Source organism: Macaca nemestrina, chromosome 18, assembly GCF_043159975.1.
Source record: "Macaca nemestrina isolate mMacNem1 chromosome 18, mMacNem.hap1, whole genome shotgun sequence".
In the NCBI taxonomy this organism is placed as follows: domain Eukaryota; kingdom Metazoa; phylum Chordata; class Mammalia; order Primates; family Cercopithecidae; genus Macaca; species Macaca nemestrina.
Genome location: NC_092142.1, coordinates 11,034,779 through 11,055,762, shown reverse-complemented (window position 1 = coordinate 11,055,762; position 20,984 = coordinate 11,034,779). Strand labels below are relative to the sequence as shown.

General features: G+C 48.1%; 1 protein-coding gene across 1 annotated transcript in view; it reads left to right on the top strand.

The window, feature by feature from the left end:
- The window catches only part of LOC105467781 (tektin 5), a 66,936-nt gene that overhangs the window by 9,438 nt on the left and 36,514 nt on the right, over positions 1–20,984 (top strand). Inside the window, exons 4-5 of the mRNA XM_011717493.3 lie at positions 2,441–2,584; positions 8,027–8,249. Of these exons, the coding sequence (XP_011715795.1) occupies positions 2,441–2,584; positions 8,027–8,249 (367 nt within the window). The remainder of the gene's footprint in view (positions 1–2,440; positions 2,585–8,026; positions 8,250–20,984) is intronic.

Genomic DNA, 20,984 nt, shown 5'->3' with positions numbered 1-20,984 from the left:
GCTCCTGGCCTGCTGGAAATCCCTCACCCGCAACCAACATCCATAAAAGAAAAAAAAAAAAAGATATAGATGGAGGAGAGGGAGGGAGACACCCAGAGAGGCACACAGAGGCTGAGACAGAGAGAAACCAAGAAAGAGACAAAGGTTGGAGAGACAGAGACATAGACACAAGAAGGGAGGGAGAGAGAGAGAAAGACAGAGAACAGAGACACTCAGTTTAGCTGGTGTCTGACATACCCTCACTTAATGCAAGTTATTCCCTTCTCTACTCTTATAATTCTTCTAAACACTCCAAGGCAAAGTTTCAGCTGCCGCTTATGTGTCTCTAACATCAACTGATCTCTCTTTTTTCAGCCAACAGGGAAACAGAAAAAGGACCAGGCTTAGAACCTTCTGGAGGAAGTAGATTCTAGCTAGGATTTAGTAAGTGCCTACTTAGTATTAATATTTATTATTTAGTGAGTGCCTACTTAGTATTAATATTTAGGTCTGAGGTGATCTTCTATCAATGGAAAGGGTGATGGGTTTTTCTTTAAAGACAGGGATGTAAAATTTCCTTTTATCATACATTTATTTACATTTTAAAAGTGATTTTAGGCCAAATGCGGTGGCTCACGCCTATAATCCTAGCACTTTGGGAGACTAAGGCGGGCGGATTGCCTGAGGTCAGGAGTTCAAGACCAACCTGGCCAACATGATGAAACCCCGTCTCTACTAAAAAAATACAAAAATCAGCCAGAAGTGGTGGTGGGTGCCTGTAATCCCAGCTGCTAGGGAGAATGAGGTAGGAGAACCCCTTGAACCCAGGAGGCAGAGGTTTCAGTGAGCTGAGATCCTGCCACTGCACTCCAGCCTAAGCGACAAGAGGGAAACTCCGTCTCAAAAAAATTAATTAATTAAATAAAAGTGATTTTAAAAAGGAAAAATAAGTAGAGTTTGGTATTTGACAAGAATCATGGAAGTGGTTCTCAAATGTCTGGAATTTGGCAGTAATCGTTAAGTCTAAGTTTCTTAGCCAAGATACCAACCATCCCTCCTGGCTTAAGCCCTGGCCCTGATCCATTGTCCTCTCTTTACCTCGGCCCAGTCTCTGACCCCGCCCAGCCCCAACCCTACCCAATTCCTGTCTTCACCTAGCCCCCGACCCCGCCCAGTCCCTGAACCCACCCAATCCCTGTCTTCACCCAGTCACTGACTCCACCTAGTCCCTGACCCCACCCAATCCCTGTCCTAACCTAGCCCCTGACTCCGCCCAGTTCCTGATCCCGAGGTCTCTAAACACCTGGTGTTTCTAGCTTCTCTGCGTTGGCACCTGTGATGTTCTCGGCTTGGAATTCTCATTCCCCCAGCAGCAATTCGCCCATAATGGCTACTCCAATTTATTGTGAAAACCCAACTCAGACACCTCCTTGGAAAGCCTTCCCTGACCACCCTCTCATCCTCAATTAACGGTTTCCTCCTCTGTGTTTTTTATATTTTCAAACCTGCACAATGCCCTTACCATTCTGTTCTGTGTGTATATATACACACATATATAGTATTTGTATATATATATACAAATATATAGTATTTGTTCACACAAACCTGTGAGCAACTTGAAGGCAGTGACTGTGTCATCTTATTCATGTCTCATCCCTTGGTGCCCGGCATAGGGTCAGACACAATGATGGATTTACGAAGTGATTTGACTTGCATCAGACTTTGTCCAAAGTATGGGTTGATATCTTCTAAATTAGGTCAGCAAGCTACAGCTGGAGGGACAAATCTGGCCCACAATCTGTTTTTGTAAATAAAGTTTTATTGAGATGAAGCTGCAACCATTTTTACATATCTGTGACTGCTTCTGTGCACAGTTCAGTAGTTGCAACAGAGACCATATGACCCACAAAGCCTAAAATATTTATCATGCAACCCTTTACAGTAAATGCCTACCCATCCTTCTTCTAAAGGACAACAGGGGCCAGGTGTGGTGGCTTACGCCTGTAATCTCAACACTTTGGGAAACTGAGGCAGGAGGATCACTTGAGCCTAGGAGTTCAAGACCAGCCTGCACAACACAGCAAGACCGTGTCTACAAAATATTTAAAAAGTTAATCGGTCTGGTGGCTGCACGCCTGTAGTCCCAGCTACTCAGGAGACTGAGGTGGGAAGAGTACTTGAGCCTGGGAGCTCAAGGCTGCAGTAAACCATGACTGCACCACTGCACTCCAACCCGGTTGACAGTGAGACTCCGGAAAAAAAAAAAAGAATAAAGGGCAAATCTGTTTGGACTGGAGGGAGCCTCTGGGTATGTAGTGGGGCATTGAGGTGGGAAGAGGACTGAGAAGCTACTGAGGGGCTTCCTGGGGGGCCAGGGCTTGTAACATACACCTGCCATGTGGCCCAGGCTGGGAATTCTGGGCAGGTGCACAATCCAGGAATGACTCCTCCCTCCCTGCAGGGATAACCGAGATGCTCAGCACGCCCTGGAGAGGGATCTTGAGGACAAAAGCTCGGCGCAGTGCATCGATGAGAAGTGCTTTAACCTGAGAAATACGTCAGACTGCATCAGCTTCTTCCACGGCATGGAGAAAATTGATGGCACGTAAGTATTAGACACCCCCTCCCCATCCCTGGTGTGTCCAACTGGAGTGAGGGCTTCTGCTCCTGCCAACAAATGGCGAAGGGGCATCGTGCGCCAGCTAAGTGGGAAGTAGTGTGGTCGAACGGGGATCCTCCAGTGCAGGTGGCAGAATCCAAGTTGGGTTACCTTAAGACAAAATGGAATTTACCCGAGGGGTTATGGGGGAGCCACGAACTCAAGGGGAAGGCTGGAGAGAAAGGTCCTGGCAGGGGGAGCTGTGTGGTCAGAGTGCGTTCACCTTTCCATCCTTGCCCCATTGTTCAAGATCCAAATTTCGAGAGAGCATGCCATTGGCTTAGTGAGGGTCGCACAGCCATTGCAACTCAGCAGTTTCACCAAAAAAGAAATTCCCAAATAAGTGACAAGCTTGGCAGGGAGGCCACCTGGGGTCAGCTGGTGCTGATAGTGGTTTAAGAGAGTGAATTCTTGCCTGGCCAGGTGTGGTGGCTTACCCCTGTAGTCGCAGCCCTTTGGGAGGCCGAGGCTGGAGAATTGCTTGAGGCCAGGAGTTCCAGGAGTTTTCCAGACCAGCCAGAGAGAGAGAGAGAGAGAGAGAGAGAAAAAGAGAGAGAGAGAGAGTGGAGTCTGGAGCCAGGTTGTCTGGCTTCAAATCCCAGCCTCTACACTAACACTGAGCAAGTCACTTCATTTCTTCGGGCCATTTGTGAATCTATACCCCTGGGAGAAAATTAGTACCCACTTCCCAGGGCTGCTGTGAGTATGAAAAAGGTGGGTGTATGAAGTTTTAAGTACAGAGCCTAGTATAGAATAATAGCAGCCAACATTTATCGAGTGCTTACTTTGTGACCTCATTTTCTCGTCACAGCAGCTACGAGATGGTGCCTTCTGTGAGCCTGTCATGATCCTGGACATATCACAGAATTGTGAGATTTTATGCAGAATGAAAACATGCTTCCCACTTGGTAGTCTGAGGTCTGAGAGATGCTTAGGATGAGGAAGAAGGTGGGGTCTATCTTAGTTCCGCCTTCTTCAGTTAAAAAAAAATCTCTAGTACATAGAATTGTGCTTGGCACATGTTGGTATGCAATAAATTTTTATTGAATGGAAGAAAGAGTGTAAGGAGGAAGGGAGGGAAGGAAGAACCACAGGAAGGGAGGAAGGGGAGCGAGAAGGACGGTATTCCTTGGCAGTCTCCTTGGCCCAAGCCTGGGGTCACTTTCTGGATCTTACAAATGTCAAAGTGCTGAGGTGACCCTTTGGGACTTCCAGTAATGACAACTCCTGGGGACTTTCTTCCTCTTCCTGACAAGGTGCTGTCCCCCATGGCACTGGCAAGGTGAGCAGGACTTTGGGGGCTTGGCCCCCCTCATCTACACAGGGAGTCCAGAGGGTCTCTCTTCCCAAACAGATTCTTCTCCAGAAACCTGGCAGCCCCAGAGCCTCCAATTTCTACACCCAGAAGGGACCTGCTACTTGAAGTCCCCCATCTAGAGAATCCATCTGCAGAAGAGAGCTGCTGTTTGTGGCAATTAATTGCTCCCCAGATGTGCTAGCTTGGGGCTTTGTATTTGTGGTTTTCTTATGTATTTATTTATTCAAGACGGAGTTTTGCTCTTGTTGCCCAGGCTGGAGTGCAATGGTGCGATCTCAGCTCACCACAACCTCCACCTCTCCGGTTCAAGCGATTCTCCTGCCTCAGCCTCCCGAGTAGCTGGGATTACAGGCATGCGCCACCACGTCCAGCGAATATTTTTTGTATTTTTAGTAGAGATGGGGTTTCTGCATGTTGGTCAGGCTGTTCTCAAACTCCTGACCTCAGGTGATCCTCAGGCCTTGGCCTCCCAGAGTGCTGGGATTACAGGTGTGAGCCACCATGCCCAGCCTTGGGGTTTTCTTAAAGCAGGGCTATGTCTGGGCGGATGAAAGAGGATGTTTGGTGATTGTCTGAATTGCAGTATCTCTATTTTCTGGATTAACAGTGGTGATGATGATGAAGATGATGGCAGTAGACACCTTGTTTTTTTTAGGCAGAGTCTCGCTCTGTCACTAGGCCAGAGTACAGTGGCACGATCTCAGCTCACTGCAAACTCTGCCTCCCAGGTTCAAGTGATTCTCCTACCTCAGCCTCCCAAGTAGCTGGGACTGCAGGCACGTGCCACCATGCCCAGCTAATTTTTGTATTTTTAGTAGGGACGGGGTTTCACCATGTTGGCCAGGAAGAGACACCTTTTACCCGGTGTCTGCTATGTGCTAGACATTGTGCTGACAGCTTCATGTGCAACATCTCATGAATAATAAATATTTTTCGGGTGCTTACTCTGTCCAGTGCCATGATAAGGACTTCACATTTAAACACTCAGCAACCCTGGGGGTTGGTACCATTATCTCCATTTTACAATGAGGAAACTGAGGCTCAGAGAGGTGAGTCGATTGGCTCAAGCTCACACAGCAAACGACAGAGCTGTGATTCTGAATCTGCACTGAATACTGAGCCTGTGTGTTTTACCAATGGTGCCTTCCTGCCTCTCCAGCAAGGCCAGCTGTCCTCTCCATCTTTAGTGGACATAGACTCCAGAAAGCACTTCCCCCTACTGAGGCACACTGCCTGCTGAGGAGGCAGACTGTCTTTGGCAAATTCCTCCCCAGGGAGAATGTCATTAAGCAGGTTATTTTCTCTGGGGAGCTCAGCTGTCTGCTGCAGGGGAGGACAAGGGCTTAGAGGTTACTGTTCATGACATTGACAGTGTCCCCCCATTCAGAGGCCACAGAGACACTCAAAGTAAATCTGCGTGTTTCTCTCTGCTGTCCTTATCGTCTCCTCTTTCCTCAGTGTTCTGGGATGGGGCGTTGTTGTGTGTTCTTGAACAAGATGCCTCACTCTCTGAGCCTCAGGTCTTGGTGGGATGAAAGGTCTGAACCTGACATAGTGCCCCTCCTATCTCCAGAAGCCCGAGATGCCTGTTTATTGCTTGATTTTTAACTCCTGCAAAAGCCAGGCAAAACAATCACACACACTATATGATTTTTAAAACTTTCTGTGCACCATGCAACCTAAGTGTGCTTTAAAATGTCTGAAAAGAAGCCGGGTGTGGTGACTCACACCCGTAATTATAGCACTTTGGGAGGCCGAGGTGGGCGAATCACGAGGTCAAGAGATCCAGACCATCCCGGCCAACCTGGTGAAACCCCATCTCTACTAAAAATACAAAAATTAGCCAGACGTGATGGTGCTCGCCTGTAGTCCCAGCTACTTGGGAGGCTGAGGCAGGAGAATTGCTTGAACTTGGAAGACAGAGCTTGCAGTGAGCCAAGATCCTGCCACTGCACTCCAGCCTGGCAACAGAGCGAGACTGTGTCTCAAAAAAAAAAAAAAAAAGAAAGAAAGAAAGAGAGTTTTATTTCAGAAATGTGAGTTCAATTCCTGCTGCCTAAGTATAAAATTCTGCTTTATTTAAGAACTGGAGACTTCCTGGACCAGAAAAGACCTTGAGAAATTACCTAGTCTGGTTTATCCAGGACCTGAAGCCAACTCAAAGACATGCATGCGCTTGCTCAAAGCCTTCCCAGATGAGAAAACCCCACGTGGTCCATTGGTTGCTTGTTGCAGGGATTTACATGCTCTGCCAGGAAGAACTTTACTGAGGAGTTGCTCATGTGTCACCACCTCCAAGAAGCCTTCCCTGCCTGCCTTTGCCAATGTAGCCTGTGTCCCTGTCCATTGATCTCCCCAGATCCATTCTCCAGCTGCCACACTGTGTGTCCTGCACAACAGACTCTCCTCTGCAGACCTCCTCTCCTGGGCTCTCTGTCCTTTGATTTCCAGATGGGTTCAGCCACGAGGAGGGGCACCAGCAGAAGACAGAGTGTGGGAGGGGAGAGGCTACGATTTCTTCCCCTGCTACCTCCCTCCCAGACACTGTGGTCGACCATGGTTCCTTCTCTTCTGGGGCTCTTATAACACCTACTGCTTCCTTTTCTCTTGCCCGTTACAGCTGGGATAATGACAACTTCATGCAGTTTCTTTTTACCTTTTAGTGGTGGGGGTAGGGTCTTACTCTGTTGCCCATGCTGGAGTGTAGCAACGTGATCTTGGCTCACTGCAGTCTCTGACTTCCAGTTCAAGTAATTCTCCTGCCTCAGCCTTCTGAGTAGCTGGGGTTACAGGCATGTGCCACTACACCCAGCTAATTTTTGTGTTTTTAGTAGGGACAGGATTTCACTATGTTGGCCAAGCTGGTCTCGAACTCCTGACTTCAAGTGATCCTCCCGCCTTGGGCTCCCAAAGTGCTGGGATTACAGCCATGAGCCACCGCATTCAGCACTTCATGCATTTTCTAATCCCTAACCATCTCAACACCCTTCCGAGTATTCATCTATTCCCATTTACAGCCCTGACCAACACATAATGACACCACTCTGTTTGTCTCTTTCATCCTCCTGCTGCTGCTGCTTCTTTTGAGACAGGGTCTTGTTATGTTGCCCAGGCTGGAGTGCAGTGGTGCAATCACGGCTCACTGCAACCCCGAACTCCTGGGCTCAAGAGATCCTCCCACCTCAGCCTCCCAAGTAGCTGGAACCACAGGCATGTACCACCACACGTAGGTACTTCTTTTTGGCTTTTTTTATAGAGATGGGGGTTTCACCACATTAACCAGGCTGGTCTTGAACTCCTGGGCTCAACTGATCTGCCTTCCTCAGCCTCCCAGCGTGCTGGGATTAGAAGCATGGCTGGCCTGGTCCTCCAGTTTCTAAATCCCTTCCCAGCACATAACACAGTGTGTAACTATCTCCTCGTTCACTGTCAATCTTCCTTCTCTGGCAATTAACCACCATGAGGGCATGGATGTTGCTGTTCTTGTTCATGGCTCTCTCCTAAGTGCCTGGAACAATGCGTGGCATGTGGTAGAAGTTGAAGAAATATTCCATGAATGAACGGCAGTGAAAGTAGCGTGGCCACATTCTCATTGCAGAGTTGGAGGGTCCCTGAACCCTCTCTGTGCCCAATGCCTGCTTCTTGGCTTGTCCGTGTTGTGTTTCTAGTGGCAGTGGTGTGGGTGTTAGAGAAAAGAGCTCTCTGAGGGAGCTCCTCTCTGACCCACTCACTGAGTGCCCTTCTGCTGACCAGCTGCTCTCTTTAGGGTTCTCTTGCCTCCCCTGTAAAATGAGGGTATTGGATCAGGACAGTGGTTCTCAGCAAGGGGTGACTGCGCCCTCCCCCAGGAGGGTACTTGGCAATGTCTGGAGCCATTTTTTGGTTGTCACAATGGGGTGGTCTGGGAGCTACTGGCATCTAGTAGGTAGAGGCCAGGGATGCTGCTAAACATCCCACAATGCACAGGAGAGAGAATAATCCCGATCCAGAGGCCAAGACTGCCAAGGCTGAGAAACCGCAGATTGTGAGGTCTCCCAGGGCTGCAGCAACTCGCCCCTGTGCCTTTGCAGGATCTCCGTACCCGAGACCTGGGCCAAGTTCAGTAACGACAACATCAAGCACTCTCAGAACATGCGGGCCGACTCCATCCGGCTGCGGGAGGAGGCGGAGCACCTCTTTGAGACCTTGTCGGATCAGATGTGGAGGCAGTTCACAGACACCAACCTGGCCTTCAACGCCCGCATCTCCGAGGTGACGGACGTGAAGAATAAGCTGCAGACACAGCTGGCGAAGGTGAGCAGATCCTCCCAGGACCCCTGCCTTCTCTGCCAAGCCCTCACCCTCCTCCCGTGAATCTGAGCAATTTCTGGGCCAAGCTGGCCCTGCCCCTGGTGCCAAACCAGTACCCTCCCTCCCCAAGGTCTGTGGTCTTGTTCTTTCTAAAAGCGGCCAAGGGCTGAGCTTCCTGGGGGGATTTAAGCATCCAGGGTCCATCCTCTCTTGCTCACTGGAGGATAGAGCCTGGAACTTAGCCTGGCTGTCCCCAAGAGGCTGTGACGCTCCCAGGACCCCTTATTCTCCATCTAAGACCCATGTGACTGAGCATGACAGGTGCAGGGAACGGAGCCCGGCAGCCCATTGTCTCTGTCACTCCGACATATCTTCTCCGCCCACAGCAGCATCTTTGGAAGTGTAACCTTTGACTTCCAAAGGCCTCAACAGAACCCTAACAGTCTAAAGGGATTTCCTGCTGAGGGATGGGGTGCTTTTTAGATCTGAGGAGTCTGCAGCACTGCCCGATTCTGTCGTCAGCCCGCTATGCCCACACCAGCTTGCCCTTTAGGCATTTTGCGTCATGTTGTTTCACACCTCGGGGCTGGCTCTTGGAATCCTCTTTGGATGGAATCTATACTCCCTGCTCAATGCAAATTTAGATTCCCACTGGGTGCCAGATGCTGCGCTAGGCACTAGGAATAAAATGAGGAGCCGTGTAAACATGGGCCCTGGCCTCTGGGAATTTGACATTCTCCTGGAAGAACAGTGGTGGCTGTGAAATTTATATACACAGAAAGAACTTGGATGATAGTCAGGTCAGAGGGAACTTGCCTTGAATTTGTATTTGCAGAACAGTACGCCTTTTTAAGGCCAAGCACAGTGGCTCACACCTGTAGTCTCAGCACTTTGCGAGGCCGAGGTGGGCAGATCACTTGAGGCCAGGAATTTGAGACCAGCCTGGCCAACATGGTGAAATCCTGTCTGTACTAAAAATACAAAAAATTAGCCAGGTGTGGTGGTGCATGCCTGTAATCCCAGCTACTTGGGGAGGCTGAGGTGGGAGAATCGCTTGAACTTGGGAGGCAGAGGTTGCAGTGAGCCAAGATCACACCACTGCACTCCAGCCTCGGCGACAGAGTGAGACCCTGTCTCAAAAAGAAACAAAAACAAACAACAACAAAAAAAACTGTGCTCTTTTTTCTTGTGTCTGTATCTTTGGGGGGATTCGTGGGCTGCAGGCAGGGTTTGATGGAAATTACAGTGGTAGCTTCAGCCCACCTACATCTGCCACCCTTTAGTCTGGTACTCCAGAAGAGACAAAAAATAAATAAAGTTTATTTTTCTTTTCTTCTCTCTCTCTGTCTTTTTTTTTTTTTTTTCTGAGATGATCTTGCTCTGTTGCCCAGGCTGGAGTGCAGTGGCACAATCGTTGCTCACTGCAGCCTTGAACTCCTGGACTCAAGCGATCCTCCCGCCTCAGCCTCCCAAGCAGCTGAGACTACATGTATGTGCGACCACACCTGGCTAAGTTTTTTAGTTTTTTTAGAGACAGCGTTTCGCTATGTTGCTCAGGCTGGTCTCAAACTCCTGGGCTCAAGCAGTCCTCCCACTTTGGCCTGTCAAAGTGTTAGGATTATGGGAGTGAGCCACCGTGCCCGGCCTCGAAACAGGAGTTTCCATGAAATCATTCCAACATTTTTATAGGGAGGAAGCAAGGGTGGGTGAGCCAGAGATTCTCATGGGACCCACACTGGGTAGAGCAGAGAAGCAGGGACATTGCCACCCAGAACAGATGAACAGGGAGTTGAGTGGCCAAAAGTTGGTGGGAAGAGGATTCCAGAGAGAGCAGCAAGGCAAAGGATGCGTCCGGGACGAAGCTGGAGGAAGGGGCAGGCAGGTCTGGGTAGGCCTGGTGAAGGGTTTGGATTCTTACCTAAGAACAATGGGGAGCCTTTGAAGGTTTTAAGCGGATAGTGTTTGGGTCCAAGCTTGTCCTTTTGTTGATTTCTTTTCTGCCTGGGTGGCAGAAGGGATGCAGCAGTTAAGAATGGATGCAGGGGCCGGACGTGGTGGTTCACACCTGTCATCCCAGCACTTTAGAAGGCGGAGGCAGGAGGATCACTTGAGGTCAGGAGTTAGAGACAAGTCTGGCCAACATAGTGAAACCCCGTCTCTACTAAAAATACAAAAAATCAGCTGGGCGTAGTGGCAGGCACCTGTAATTCCACCTACTCGGGAGGCTGAGGCAGGAGAATCATTTGAACCCATGAGGCTGAGGTTGCAATGAGCTGAGATCTTGCCACTGCACTCCAGCCTGAGCGACAGAGTGAGACTCTGTCTCAAAAAAAAAAAAAAAAAAAAAAAAAAAAGGAACGGCTGGAGTGGTTAGGAGGCTCTGGAAGAGGCCCAGGGAGTGGGGAAGGCTGCCTGTGCTGTGGTGGTGACATCAAGTGGAAGAAGGACTGGAAGAGGGTAAGATATCTGGGGAAGGCAAAGTTGGCATCGAGTTGGCCTGTGCACCTTCCCTTTATCTTTCATGAACTATTTTCCTATTAATTCTCTAGGACAGGGTTGGCAAACTTCTTCTGTCAAGCGGTTGATGATAACTGTGTTCAGCTTTGCAGGCCATATGGTTTCTGCCCCTATGCTGCAAAAGCAGCTATGGACAATCTGTACACAAATGAGCATGGCTGTGTTCCAATAAAACTTCACAGAACTAGGCGGTGGGCCGGATTTGGTCCACAGGTTGTAGTTTTGACAACCCCTGCTCTGGAACTTAGCTCAAAAGTCTCTTCCTCCAGGAATCCTTCCTAAACTCCACGGCCTATTTGCACTCACCATCTCTGGGTGGTCACTGTGTTCTGAGACTGTGTTTTTTGTTGCTTCTTCCATCTCATACCTTTTGGCTAGAACCACTGACCCTGAGCCACACTGCATGGGTGTGATGAATCCTCTGTAACCTTGGACAACTTTCTTAACTTCTCTGAGCCTCAATCTCCTTGTTTGTAGAATGAGGATAAGAATGACTGTCACAGGAGGCTGAGGCAAGGAGGATCGCTTGAGCCTGGGAGGTGGAGGCTGCAGTGAGTTGTGATTGCACCACTGCACTCCATCCAACCTGGACGACAGAGCAAGACCTTGTCTCAAAAAAAAAAAAAAAAGCAAAACCCAAAATGACTACCATGAGGATTATTTGAGTTAATGCAGGTATAACACCTAAAGGAGTGAGGGCACGTAGTAGGCACCATGTCTGTGCTAGTGGCTGTGATCTTACTGTACTAGTTTATTTACTTGCCAATATGTCTTCAGAGCACTGCTCCTGATTTAACCTTGTCCCCCTACTGCTTAGTAACTGCCTGGTACTGCTCACATCTTTGTGCAATGAATAGAAGGACTCTACAATGTTGAGGTGGCTTTTTTGAGACAGTCTCACTCTGTAGCCCAGGCTGGAGTGCAGTGACTCAATGTCAGCTCACTGCAACTTTGCCTCCCTGGTTCAAGCGATTCTCCTGCCTCAGCCTCCTGAGTAGCTGGGATTACAGGCACCCCGCACCCCCACCACACCCCAGCTAATTTTTGTATTTTTTGTAGAGATGGGGTTTTGCCATATTGCCCAGGCTAGTCTTGAACTTCCAGGCTCAAGTCCCCTGGTCTCAAGTGATCCGCCTGCCTCTGCCTCCCAAAGTGCTGGAATTACAAGTGTGAGCCACCATGTCCAGCCTACAATGTTGAGTTTTTTATTGAGGTTTTTTTTTTTTAAAGAATGAAGCATGCATGAATGAATGCTTTTAATGTCTCTTTTTCTTTTTTCATGCAAAAATCCATTTTTTATGGTAAAATATGCATAACATAAAACTTAGCATTTTAACCACTCTTAAGTGTACAGTTCTGTGGCATTAAGTACATTCACACATTGTGCATCCATCATCACCATCCGTCTCCAGAACTTTTCCATCTTCCCAAACTGAAACTCTGCACCCTTTAAACACTCCCTCTGCATTTCCATCTTCCCCCATATCCATGGTGATATGGTTTGGTTGTGTTTCCACCCAAATCTCATCTTGAATTGTAGCTGCCATAAACCCCATGTGTCAGTGGAAGGGACCCGGTGGGAGGTAATTGAATCATGGGGGCAGGTTTTTCCCATGCGGTTCTTGTGATAGCGAATAAGTCTTGTGAGACCTGGTGGTTCTTTAAAAGGGAGTTCCCCTGCACGTTCTCTTTTGCCTGCTGCCATGTTAGACGTGCCTTTGCTCCTCCCCTGCCTTCCATCATGATCGTGAGGCCTTCCTAGCCATGTCGAACTGTAAGTCCATTAAATCTTTTTTTCTTTATAAATATCCCAGTCTGGCCGGGCGCGGTGGCTCAAGCCTGTAATCCCAGCACTTTGGGAGGCCGAGACGGGCGGATCACGAGGTCAGGAGATTGAGACCATCCTGGCTAACACGGTGAAACCCCGTCTCTACTAAAAATACAAAAAACTAGCTGGGCGAGGTGGCGGGCGCCTGTAGTCCCAGCTACTCGGGAGGCTGAGGCAGGAGAATGGCGTAAAAACCCAGGAGGCGGAGCTTGCAGTGAGCTGAGATCCGGCCACTGCACTCCAGCCCGGGCAACACAGCGAGACTCCATCTCAAAAAATAAATAAATAAATAAAAATAAATAAATAAATAAATAAATATCCCAGTCTTCGGTATGTCTTTATTAGCAACATGAGAACACATGAATACAAGTAACCTCCATTCTACTTTCTGTCTCTGAGAATTTGACTCCTCTATGGACCTCGTATAAGTGGAATTATACAGTAGTTGTCCTTCTGTGACTGGTTAATTTCACTTGACATAATGTCTTCAAGGCTCATCCATGTTGTAGCATGTGTCAGAATTTCCTTCCTTTTCAAGTCAGAATAATATTCTGTTGTCTATACCACATCTTCTTTATCCATTCATCCATTTATGGATACTTGGTGGTGTCCGTCTTTTGGCTCTTGTGCATTTTCTTTTAATGAGGCATCTCATACGGTGGATCAAATGTAGTTCATTGTCATGTTTCATTGCCTGAAGTTTGTGGTCTGGGGATGACTTGGGAAGGCTCTTTTGGTTGGCTCTTGGTGCCTGGTTTCTCACCTGTGAAACAGAGATAAGAATTTCTACATGGTAACATTACTGTATTAATGAATTAATCTCTGGAGCTCTTAAAACAGTGCTTGACAAATGATCAACAGTCAGTAAAAGGTAACTGTAAGTATTAATTCAATTATTGATGGAGAGAGAAAGGATATTTTGAGTGGAGGTGGAGAGAGCTAAACCTTTTCCCTTTCAAAATTTCTCTAGTGAGGATCCCTTGAGTCCAGGAGTTTGATGCTGTAGTGAGCTATGATCGCAGCACTGCACTCCAGCCTGGGTGACAGAGCAAGACTTTGTCTCTAAAAATTAAAATTAAAATAAGTTGAAATAAATAAATAAAAATAAAAATTCCTCCAGGGAAGTTTTGAATTGTTACTAACAACCTCATCACTGCAGACCAGAGGGTTTTTGCAACCTCATGGATTTTTATTAATAGTCATAATTTAATCACCAGCTGTTCTGCAAATAAGGTAGCACCCGTCTGAAATGCACCAAACTCCAACCCTACACTATTGACATTTTCCTGAGCAAAGATTTGTCTTCTGGTTGGTGAATTTCACATGGTATTTTTCTAAAATAATACAGGAATTTGACTCAATGAAGATAAATATATAGCAACCATTTCACCGTTCGACAGTTTACTTTGGCTGGAGGATTTGAAATGCTCCCTTCTTTTTTTGAGACGGAGTCTCACTCCGTCGTGCAGGCTGGAGTGCGGTGACAAGATCTTGGCTTACTGCAACCTCTGCTTTCCAGGTTCAAGCAATTCTCCCACCTCAGCCTCCTGAGTAGCTGGGTGCCCGCCACCATGCCCAGCTAATTTTTGTATTTTTAGTAGAGACGAGGTTTCACCATGTTGACCAGGCTGATCTCAAACTCCTGATCCCAGGTGATCCACCTGCCTTGGCCTCCCAAAGTGCTGGGATTACAGGCTTGAGCCACCGTACCTGGCCTGAAATGCTCTCTTTAAAAATGTAACTGTTATTAGTCGAGCTCAGCCTGATTCTCCTTGGCAAAAGGCATTTCTGGAAAATTCCAAGTGCCCATCCGTACCTGTGCTGCAAGGCAGTTATTTCCCAAGCGGTCATAGGAATCCACCTTGTAAGGCCAGATCTACATGGCTCCACATGCAGACAGTGGTTTGGGGCTGTGCAGACAGCCTTATCTGTTCACTGGGATCCTAGAGTTCTGTCACCTCGGCCACACCCCAAGCCTCCTAACTTGCCCTGGGGCCTCATCCTTGCACTTTGGGGCTCTAGGCATCACTGTATCATACTGACCACTGCTAGCAGAGGAGCTGGTGACTTCTCTGGACTAAAGAAGTTGGTGGCCACAGAGTGGGTTGCTGCCTTTGAGTGCTGATTTCTCTGAGATGCAGGGCCCTGGAAACTTCTAGAAAAACAACCCCTCACTTACATGCAATTACCCACGTGAATGTGCATTTGAGTGGGGGATCTCTTCATGTGTAGGGGGAAAAGATGCACAAATATGGCTTTTGGGGGTAGGATGTGTGGGGTCAGGGATCCTTCTATGGAGAAAGTGCTTATTCTGACGTGGGAACTAGATCCTGGCAGGTGAAATATTAGATGTGTTACATGGATGTAGCATTAATATCATTGAATCATACAACGGGAAGATTATTCCTTCTTCATTGCTTCTGACTATCTCAAAGGTGCTAGAATGCCTTCCTTACCTCTTTTAACACCTGCCAATCTTCCTTTTATAATTTTTTTTTGGAGACAGGGTCCCTCTTTATTGCCCAGGCTGGAGTACAGTGGCACGATCTCGGCTCACTGCAACCTCCACCTGCCAGTTTCAAGCATTTCTCCTGCCTCAGCCTTCCGAGTAGCTGGGATTGCGGGTGTGCACCACCTTGCCCAGCTAATTTTTTTGTATATTTAGTAGAGATGGGGTTTCACCATGTTGGCCAGGCTGGTCTTCAGGTGATCCACCGGCCTCAGCCTCTCGAAGTGCTGGGATTGCAGGTGTGAGCCACCGCACGTGGCCTCACCTGTTGATAAGCATTTGGGTTGTTTCCATTTGGGGCTGTTACAAGTAGAGCTGCTGTGAACCCTCATGTACACATATTTGTATGCACTCTCACAGAGTTCAAAAAATATTTGGTATAAAATGGGGATTTCACATAAAAATTTTTCAGATTTCCAGCATCTCTTGAAAAATTAGTAGCTCTAGCAATTCAGAGCCCATGTTTCTACAAGGAACAGTGACTAAGGGTTGAGTGGCTGCTGCTTCTCTTTGGGGTCAGGTGCTCCAATTAACCTCAGGCCCCACCACTCCCTATTACAGCACACTTCCCTCATTTGCATTATTTACTTTATCCTGTAGCCCTGTATTTGTGCACTCTGCTTTATATATCAGAGGAAATTCAGAGAGGCAGATAAACAGAACATCCAGGCATAGGAAGAGTTTGAACAGAACAGAGAAGGGCTATGAATTTTAACCTTGAAGGGCTTTGGTTTCATTCTGAAGTTTCTTTGGGGTTTTGACTCCCAAGCAGCCATTATTAGCATCAGCAAAACCACCCCTTCCCAGGAAGGCCTGGGCAGGAAAGTCTGCGTCTGAGGGGTGAGGGCCCCTGCTGGTGATCTGAGGCCATGCGTGCCTACTGCCAATCCCTCTGTTTGTCCAAGGAGGTCTGGAACCCATTGTGCACTGGGAAATGCTTTTGTGCTTTGCAGCCGATTCTTTCCAGCGGCGGAGCCTGCAGCCAAGCTACTGATGGCTGGTTTCTAAAACTGGCCCAGCCCTGGGGAAGTGGAACTGGCAGTCTGGCCCTGTGCTACCCTCCTCATAAAACACCACTGCATCCCGGGGAGAAAGTCTCTGTCTTTTCTGATGGTGTCACAGAGCAAGACTCATCATGATGCCGACTTCTCTTTAACACCTGTCCTTCCTTTGCCCATCTACCTTTCTAGCAAAGGCATCAGGCCTCAGGCTTAGAAGCTTTGGAAAGCAATAGAGCCTAGAGAAAATTATTAACTTCTTTTTCCAGCTAGGCGTGGTGGCTCACATCTGTAATCCCAGCACTTTGGGAAGCCGAGGCAGGCAGATTACCTGAGGTCAGGAGTTCCAGATAAGCCTGGCCAACATGGTGAAACCCTATCTCTACTAAAAATACAAAAATTAGCTGGGCGTGGTGGCGCATGCCTGTAGTTCCAGCTAGTCGGGAGGCTGAAGCAAGAGAATGACTTGAACCTGGGAGGCGGAGGTTGCAGTGAGCCAAGATCATGCCACTGCACTCCAGCCTTCGCGACAGAGTGAGTCTCCATCTCAAAGAAAAAAAAAAGAATTATTAACTTATTTTTCCCATTTTCCCTATTGTTATGGTACCCTCTATTAGTGGAAAACAACAGTAGCTTTCCACTTATGGAAATAATTTAAAGATTTCATTTCAAATACATACGTTAAAGGCTGAAACAGGCTGATTTGAAGAAAAATATTAAATGATTATGTAGATGGTATATGGATATGGGAAATGTGATGACAATGCTGCCCAGTACCTGAAATTTGGGAGCGTTAAGAGGAAAACTTAAGGCAGATTAAATTTAACAGAATTTAATTGAGCAAAGAATGATTCGTGAATCGGGCAGCTCCCTGCACCAGAATAGATTCAGAGCAGCCCCAAAGCTGCCACGTGGTCGGATGATATTTACAGACAGAAAAAGGCAAGTGAGGCACAGAAGGCGGAAGTCAGGTGCAGAAACAGCCACATTGGTTTCTGCTTATTGTTTGTTTGCCTTATTTGAACAGGATTCGAACAGTTGGCTGCCTGTGATTGGCTAAAATTCTGTGATTGGTACAGGAGTCGGTTCCAGGCTGTTCACACATCCAGTTAGGTCGCAGTTCACTGTGTACGGGAGAGACCGTTAAGATATGTAAGGAAGGAAGCTGGGCGTGGTGGCTCATGCCTGTAATCTCAGCACTTTTGGAGGCTGAGGTGGGAGAATAGCTTGAGCCAGGAGTTTGAGACCAGCCTGGGCAACATAGTAAGATCTTGTCTCTATAAAAAACATAAAAATTAGCTGGGCATGGTGGCATGCGCCTGTAGTCCCAGCTACTTGGTAGGCTGAGGTGGGAGGATCACTTGAGCCCAGGAGGCCGAGGCTTCGGTGAGCTGTGGTTGTGCCACTGCACTCCAGCCTGTGCAACAGAGCGAGACCCTGTCTCAAAGAAAAAAGAAAATAGTAAGGAGCCAGCGTTAGGCTGAATGAAGTTTAATTCGTTTCATCGGAATCCCTGGCAGAATAGTTACCCCTGCACCAGTGTAGATAGTTCATATGGGCAATTGTGCCCTGAAAGTAACTGCCATGTTTTAGGAAAACACACCCACATCAGTATTCAACTAAGGAAACAGCCGTTTGTCCTGATGGAGGGATGACCAGGTTTCAAGGGCACTTTTGACCAGACGCAATTTTCATGCCTTGTATTGACTTCAGAACAACACCCCATCCCTGGCTTCATAAGATGAGCCGCCCTTGCAGATACTCAGTAATCAACGGCCACTGTTCACTCCTGTGCAAGCGCTCCCCTCTCTCTGCAGTCTGCATTTTCTTAGAAGTTGCGGCCTGAGTAATTCTTCAGTGCAGTGGTTGTCAGCTGAAGGCAGTTGTGTTCCCCAGAGGACATTTGAAATGTTTGGAGGCATTTTTGGTTGCTATAGTTGGGTGAGGGGGTGCTGCTGGCATCTACTGGATAGAGGCCAGGGATACTGCTAAACTTCCTACATGGCACAGGACAGCCCCCCACAGCAAAGAATGATTGGGCCTGAATGTCAGTAATGCTGAGGCTGAGAAACCTTGTTTTAAAGGAATTCCAGGCACCACTGAGGAATGGGGGGGAGGGTTTGAGGAGGTAGAAGACCTCCAGAATTCTTCAGATCTGCGTGAGTCCTGAACTCACAGACTGTTGTCTGAAGGAGCCAATTGCCCTCTTATAAACTACAAGATTCCAGAAGGGAGAAAGAATTTGGGTGTATAAAACCTGGGCTGTCCCTACTCCCCGTGGCTTGGTGAACAGGGTGGTTCTTCAGGGCATCCACACCCCTAAATGCCATCCCTGATCTGTTTTTGTTTTGTTTTGCTTTCGAGACAGAGTCTCCCTCTGTTGCCCAGGGTGGAGTGCAGTGGCAGGATCTCGGCTCACTGCAACCTCTGCCTCCCAGGTTCAAGCGATTCTCCTGCCTCAGCCTCCCGAGTAGCTGGGATTACAGATGTGCACCACCACGCCCGGCTAATTTTTGTATTTTTAGTAGAGACGAGGTTTCACCATGTTGGTCAGGCTGGTCTCGAACTCCAAGGTCCACCAGCCTCAGCCTCCCAAAGTGCTGGGATTACAGGCCTGAGCCATCGCACCTGGACCCCTGTTCTATTTAAGACTAGGTTCCTGTAGGTCCTGGACTTGGTGTGAATGTGACTTTCAGAGGCTCTGCTATCTATGGTTTCCAGCTATCTCAGGCTGTAGCTCTCAGGAAATGGCTCAGCGTCATATGCATGCATAGGTAGGTCTCTACCTGATGCCCACCTTAGCACCAGGAGGAATCAATAGCCCTACCAGTGTCATGTGGGCTCAGGTCTCATCATAGTACGTATGTGATTGGACGGACCCAGCATGAGGGCTCCCTGGGAGCTCAGACATGGGAAACTCTGAGAACTGTGCCAAAAGGTGGGCTGGTCAGGGGGACTGTGTCACTGGTTATCAGTTCATGGGAACACTGTGCCAAATGGGAGAGGAGCTGCTGGAATCATGAAGGTGGAGCCAAGGTCCAGAGCTGGGGAGGTAGCCGACAGATGCAGGAAGTTGGAGGGACCAGACAGGAGATGGAGAGAACAAACACGGGAGAGGGCAGCACAAATGAGGCTGTTTCTAGCTCATTTTGTGAGCACCACCTATGCTCAGGGACGCTAGTACTTCCTTCCTCCCATGGCTGGCTTCAAATGGTGACAGCCAATCGTATGCTTTGCCTGGAAGCCCTGGGAAGGACAATCACCGGGATTGGTTCCTGGTGAGATGAGAAGAATATAAGGTGCAGCCTGGCCAAGGCAGAGGGTTGCAGTGGCATCTCGCGGGTACTGTTACGCCTCAGTAGTCCCCTGATTTTTTCCAAGTCATGCCTCGTCCACCTTTGTGTCTTTGTCTGCTTGCTAGCATGGGACCTACTGGCTAGCCTCACCTATGCTCCAGCTTTGACATCGGCTGGCCTCCTCCTTGGTCCAGCCTCCCCTTCCATCTCCACCTTCTGTGTCCTCACAGGTAAGACCCATAGTGTATTGCAGAGGGCTGGGCTCAATTCTGGCTTCAGCACTTTCTGGCTGTGTGACCAAAGTCAGGTTCCTCTACCTCTCTGTGCCTCAGTTTTTTTCCTCTGTCAAATGGGAATAATGATGTTTGACAAGCAGTTGTGAGAATAACAGCAGCTGTGCCCATCCCTTAGTGATCAATGACTATTAGTTATAAAAATAGTACAAAGCTATGGTCTGCTTGCTGAAGTGAGAAGGATGACAAAGTAACTGAAAGAACCTGGCACCTGGTTTGAATTTTGGTACGATTAAGGGGTCTTGAGGAAGTAACTAACCCTTCTGAATCTGTTTCCTAATCTGTAAGAAAGGAACAGTGCTACCAGCTGTGAGGAACAAGTGAGAAGGTGCAGGTGAGCCGCTCTCAGCCTTAGTGCCGCATTGGAATCTCCCAGATACCTGGGCCTCGCTCTAGGGATTCTGATTCAATTGGCCAGGGTGTGGCCTGCAGCAGATCTTTTTAAAGATCTCCAGGTGACTCTAATGCACAGCCCAGGACTGAGGACCAAAAGGTCTTCAGACCAGTGGTTTTTAAAGTGTGGTCCTTGGACCATCAGCATCAGCACTACCTGGGAATTTGATAAAAATGCACATTCTCAGGCTCCATCCGGGACCCACTGAATCAGAAAGTCTGCACTTTCTGATCCAAGTGATCCAAGTTTTAACAAGCCCGCTAGGTATATCTTCCAGGTGTAGACATGCGACAATTATCTGTTGTTCCCTCCCTCCCTCTTCCTTCCCTCCCTGCAGCAGATATGTACTTAGCCCATCCTATGTGCTAGACTGAGTGGGACGCTGGGGATACAACAGTGAACAACAGACAAGATCCCTACCCTCAAGGGACTTACATTCTAGAGGGGGAAATAGAGTTTAAAAAAATAAGCAAACACACAATTAATTAGGAACAGTAATAACTCTTTAAGAAGGAGGCCCTCAAAGGCCTGAGATGGTGAATTACCATCAATTTTTTTAAGAACACATTGGTCTCTCAGGCAAGAAAGCTTCTACCCATTTCTAACCCCATTCAGGACTTTCAGGACCTCTGACCTCAGACAGCCTCTCAACAGCTGATGCATGTGTTGGCTTGACATTTTCTGAAAGCAGCTGGGCCACCACTTGACAGAAACAGCTGTGAGCAGGACCTGCTCAACATTTATCTCCTGGAGTACTGGTTCCCAACCAGGGTGAATTTGCACCCCACTGGCATTTGCCAATGTCTGGAGACATTTTTGGTTGTTACAACTGCTGGGGGTGGAGAATGCTATTAACATTTAGTGGGTAGAGACCAAGGATGCTGTGCTAAACAGCTCCCAATG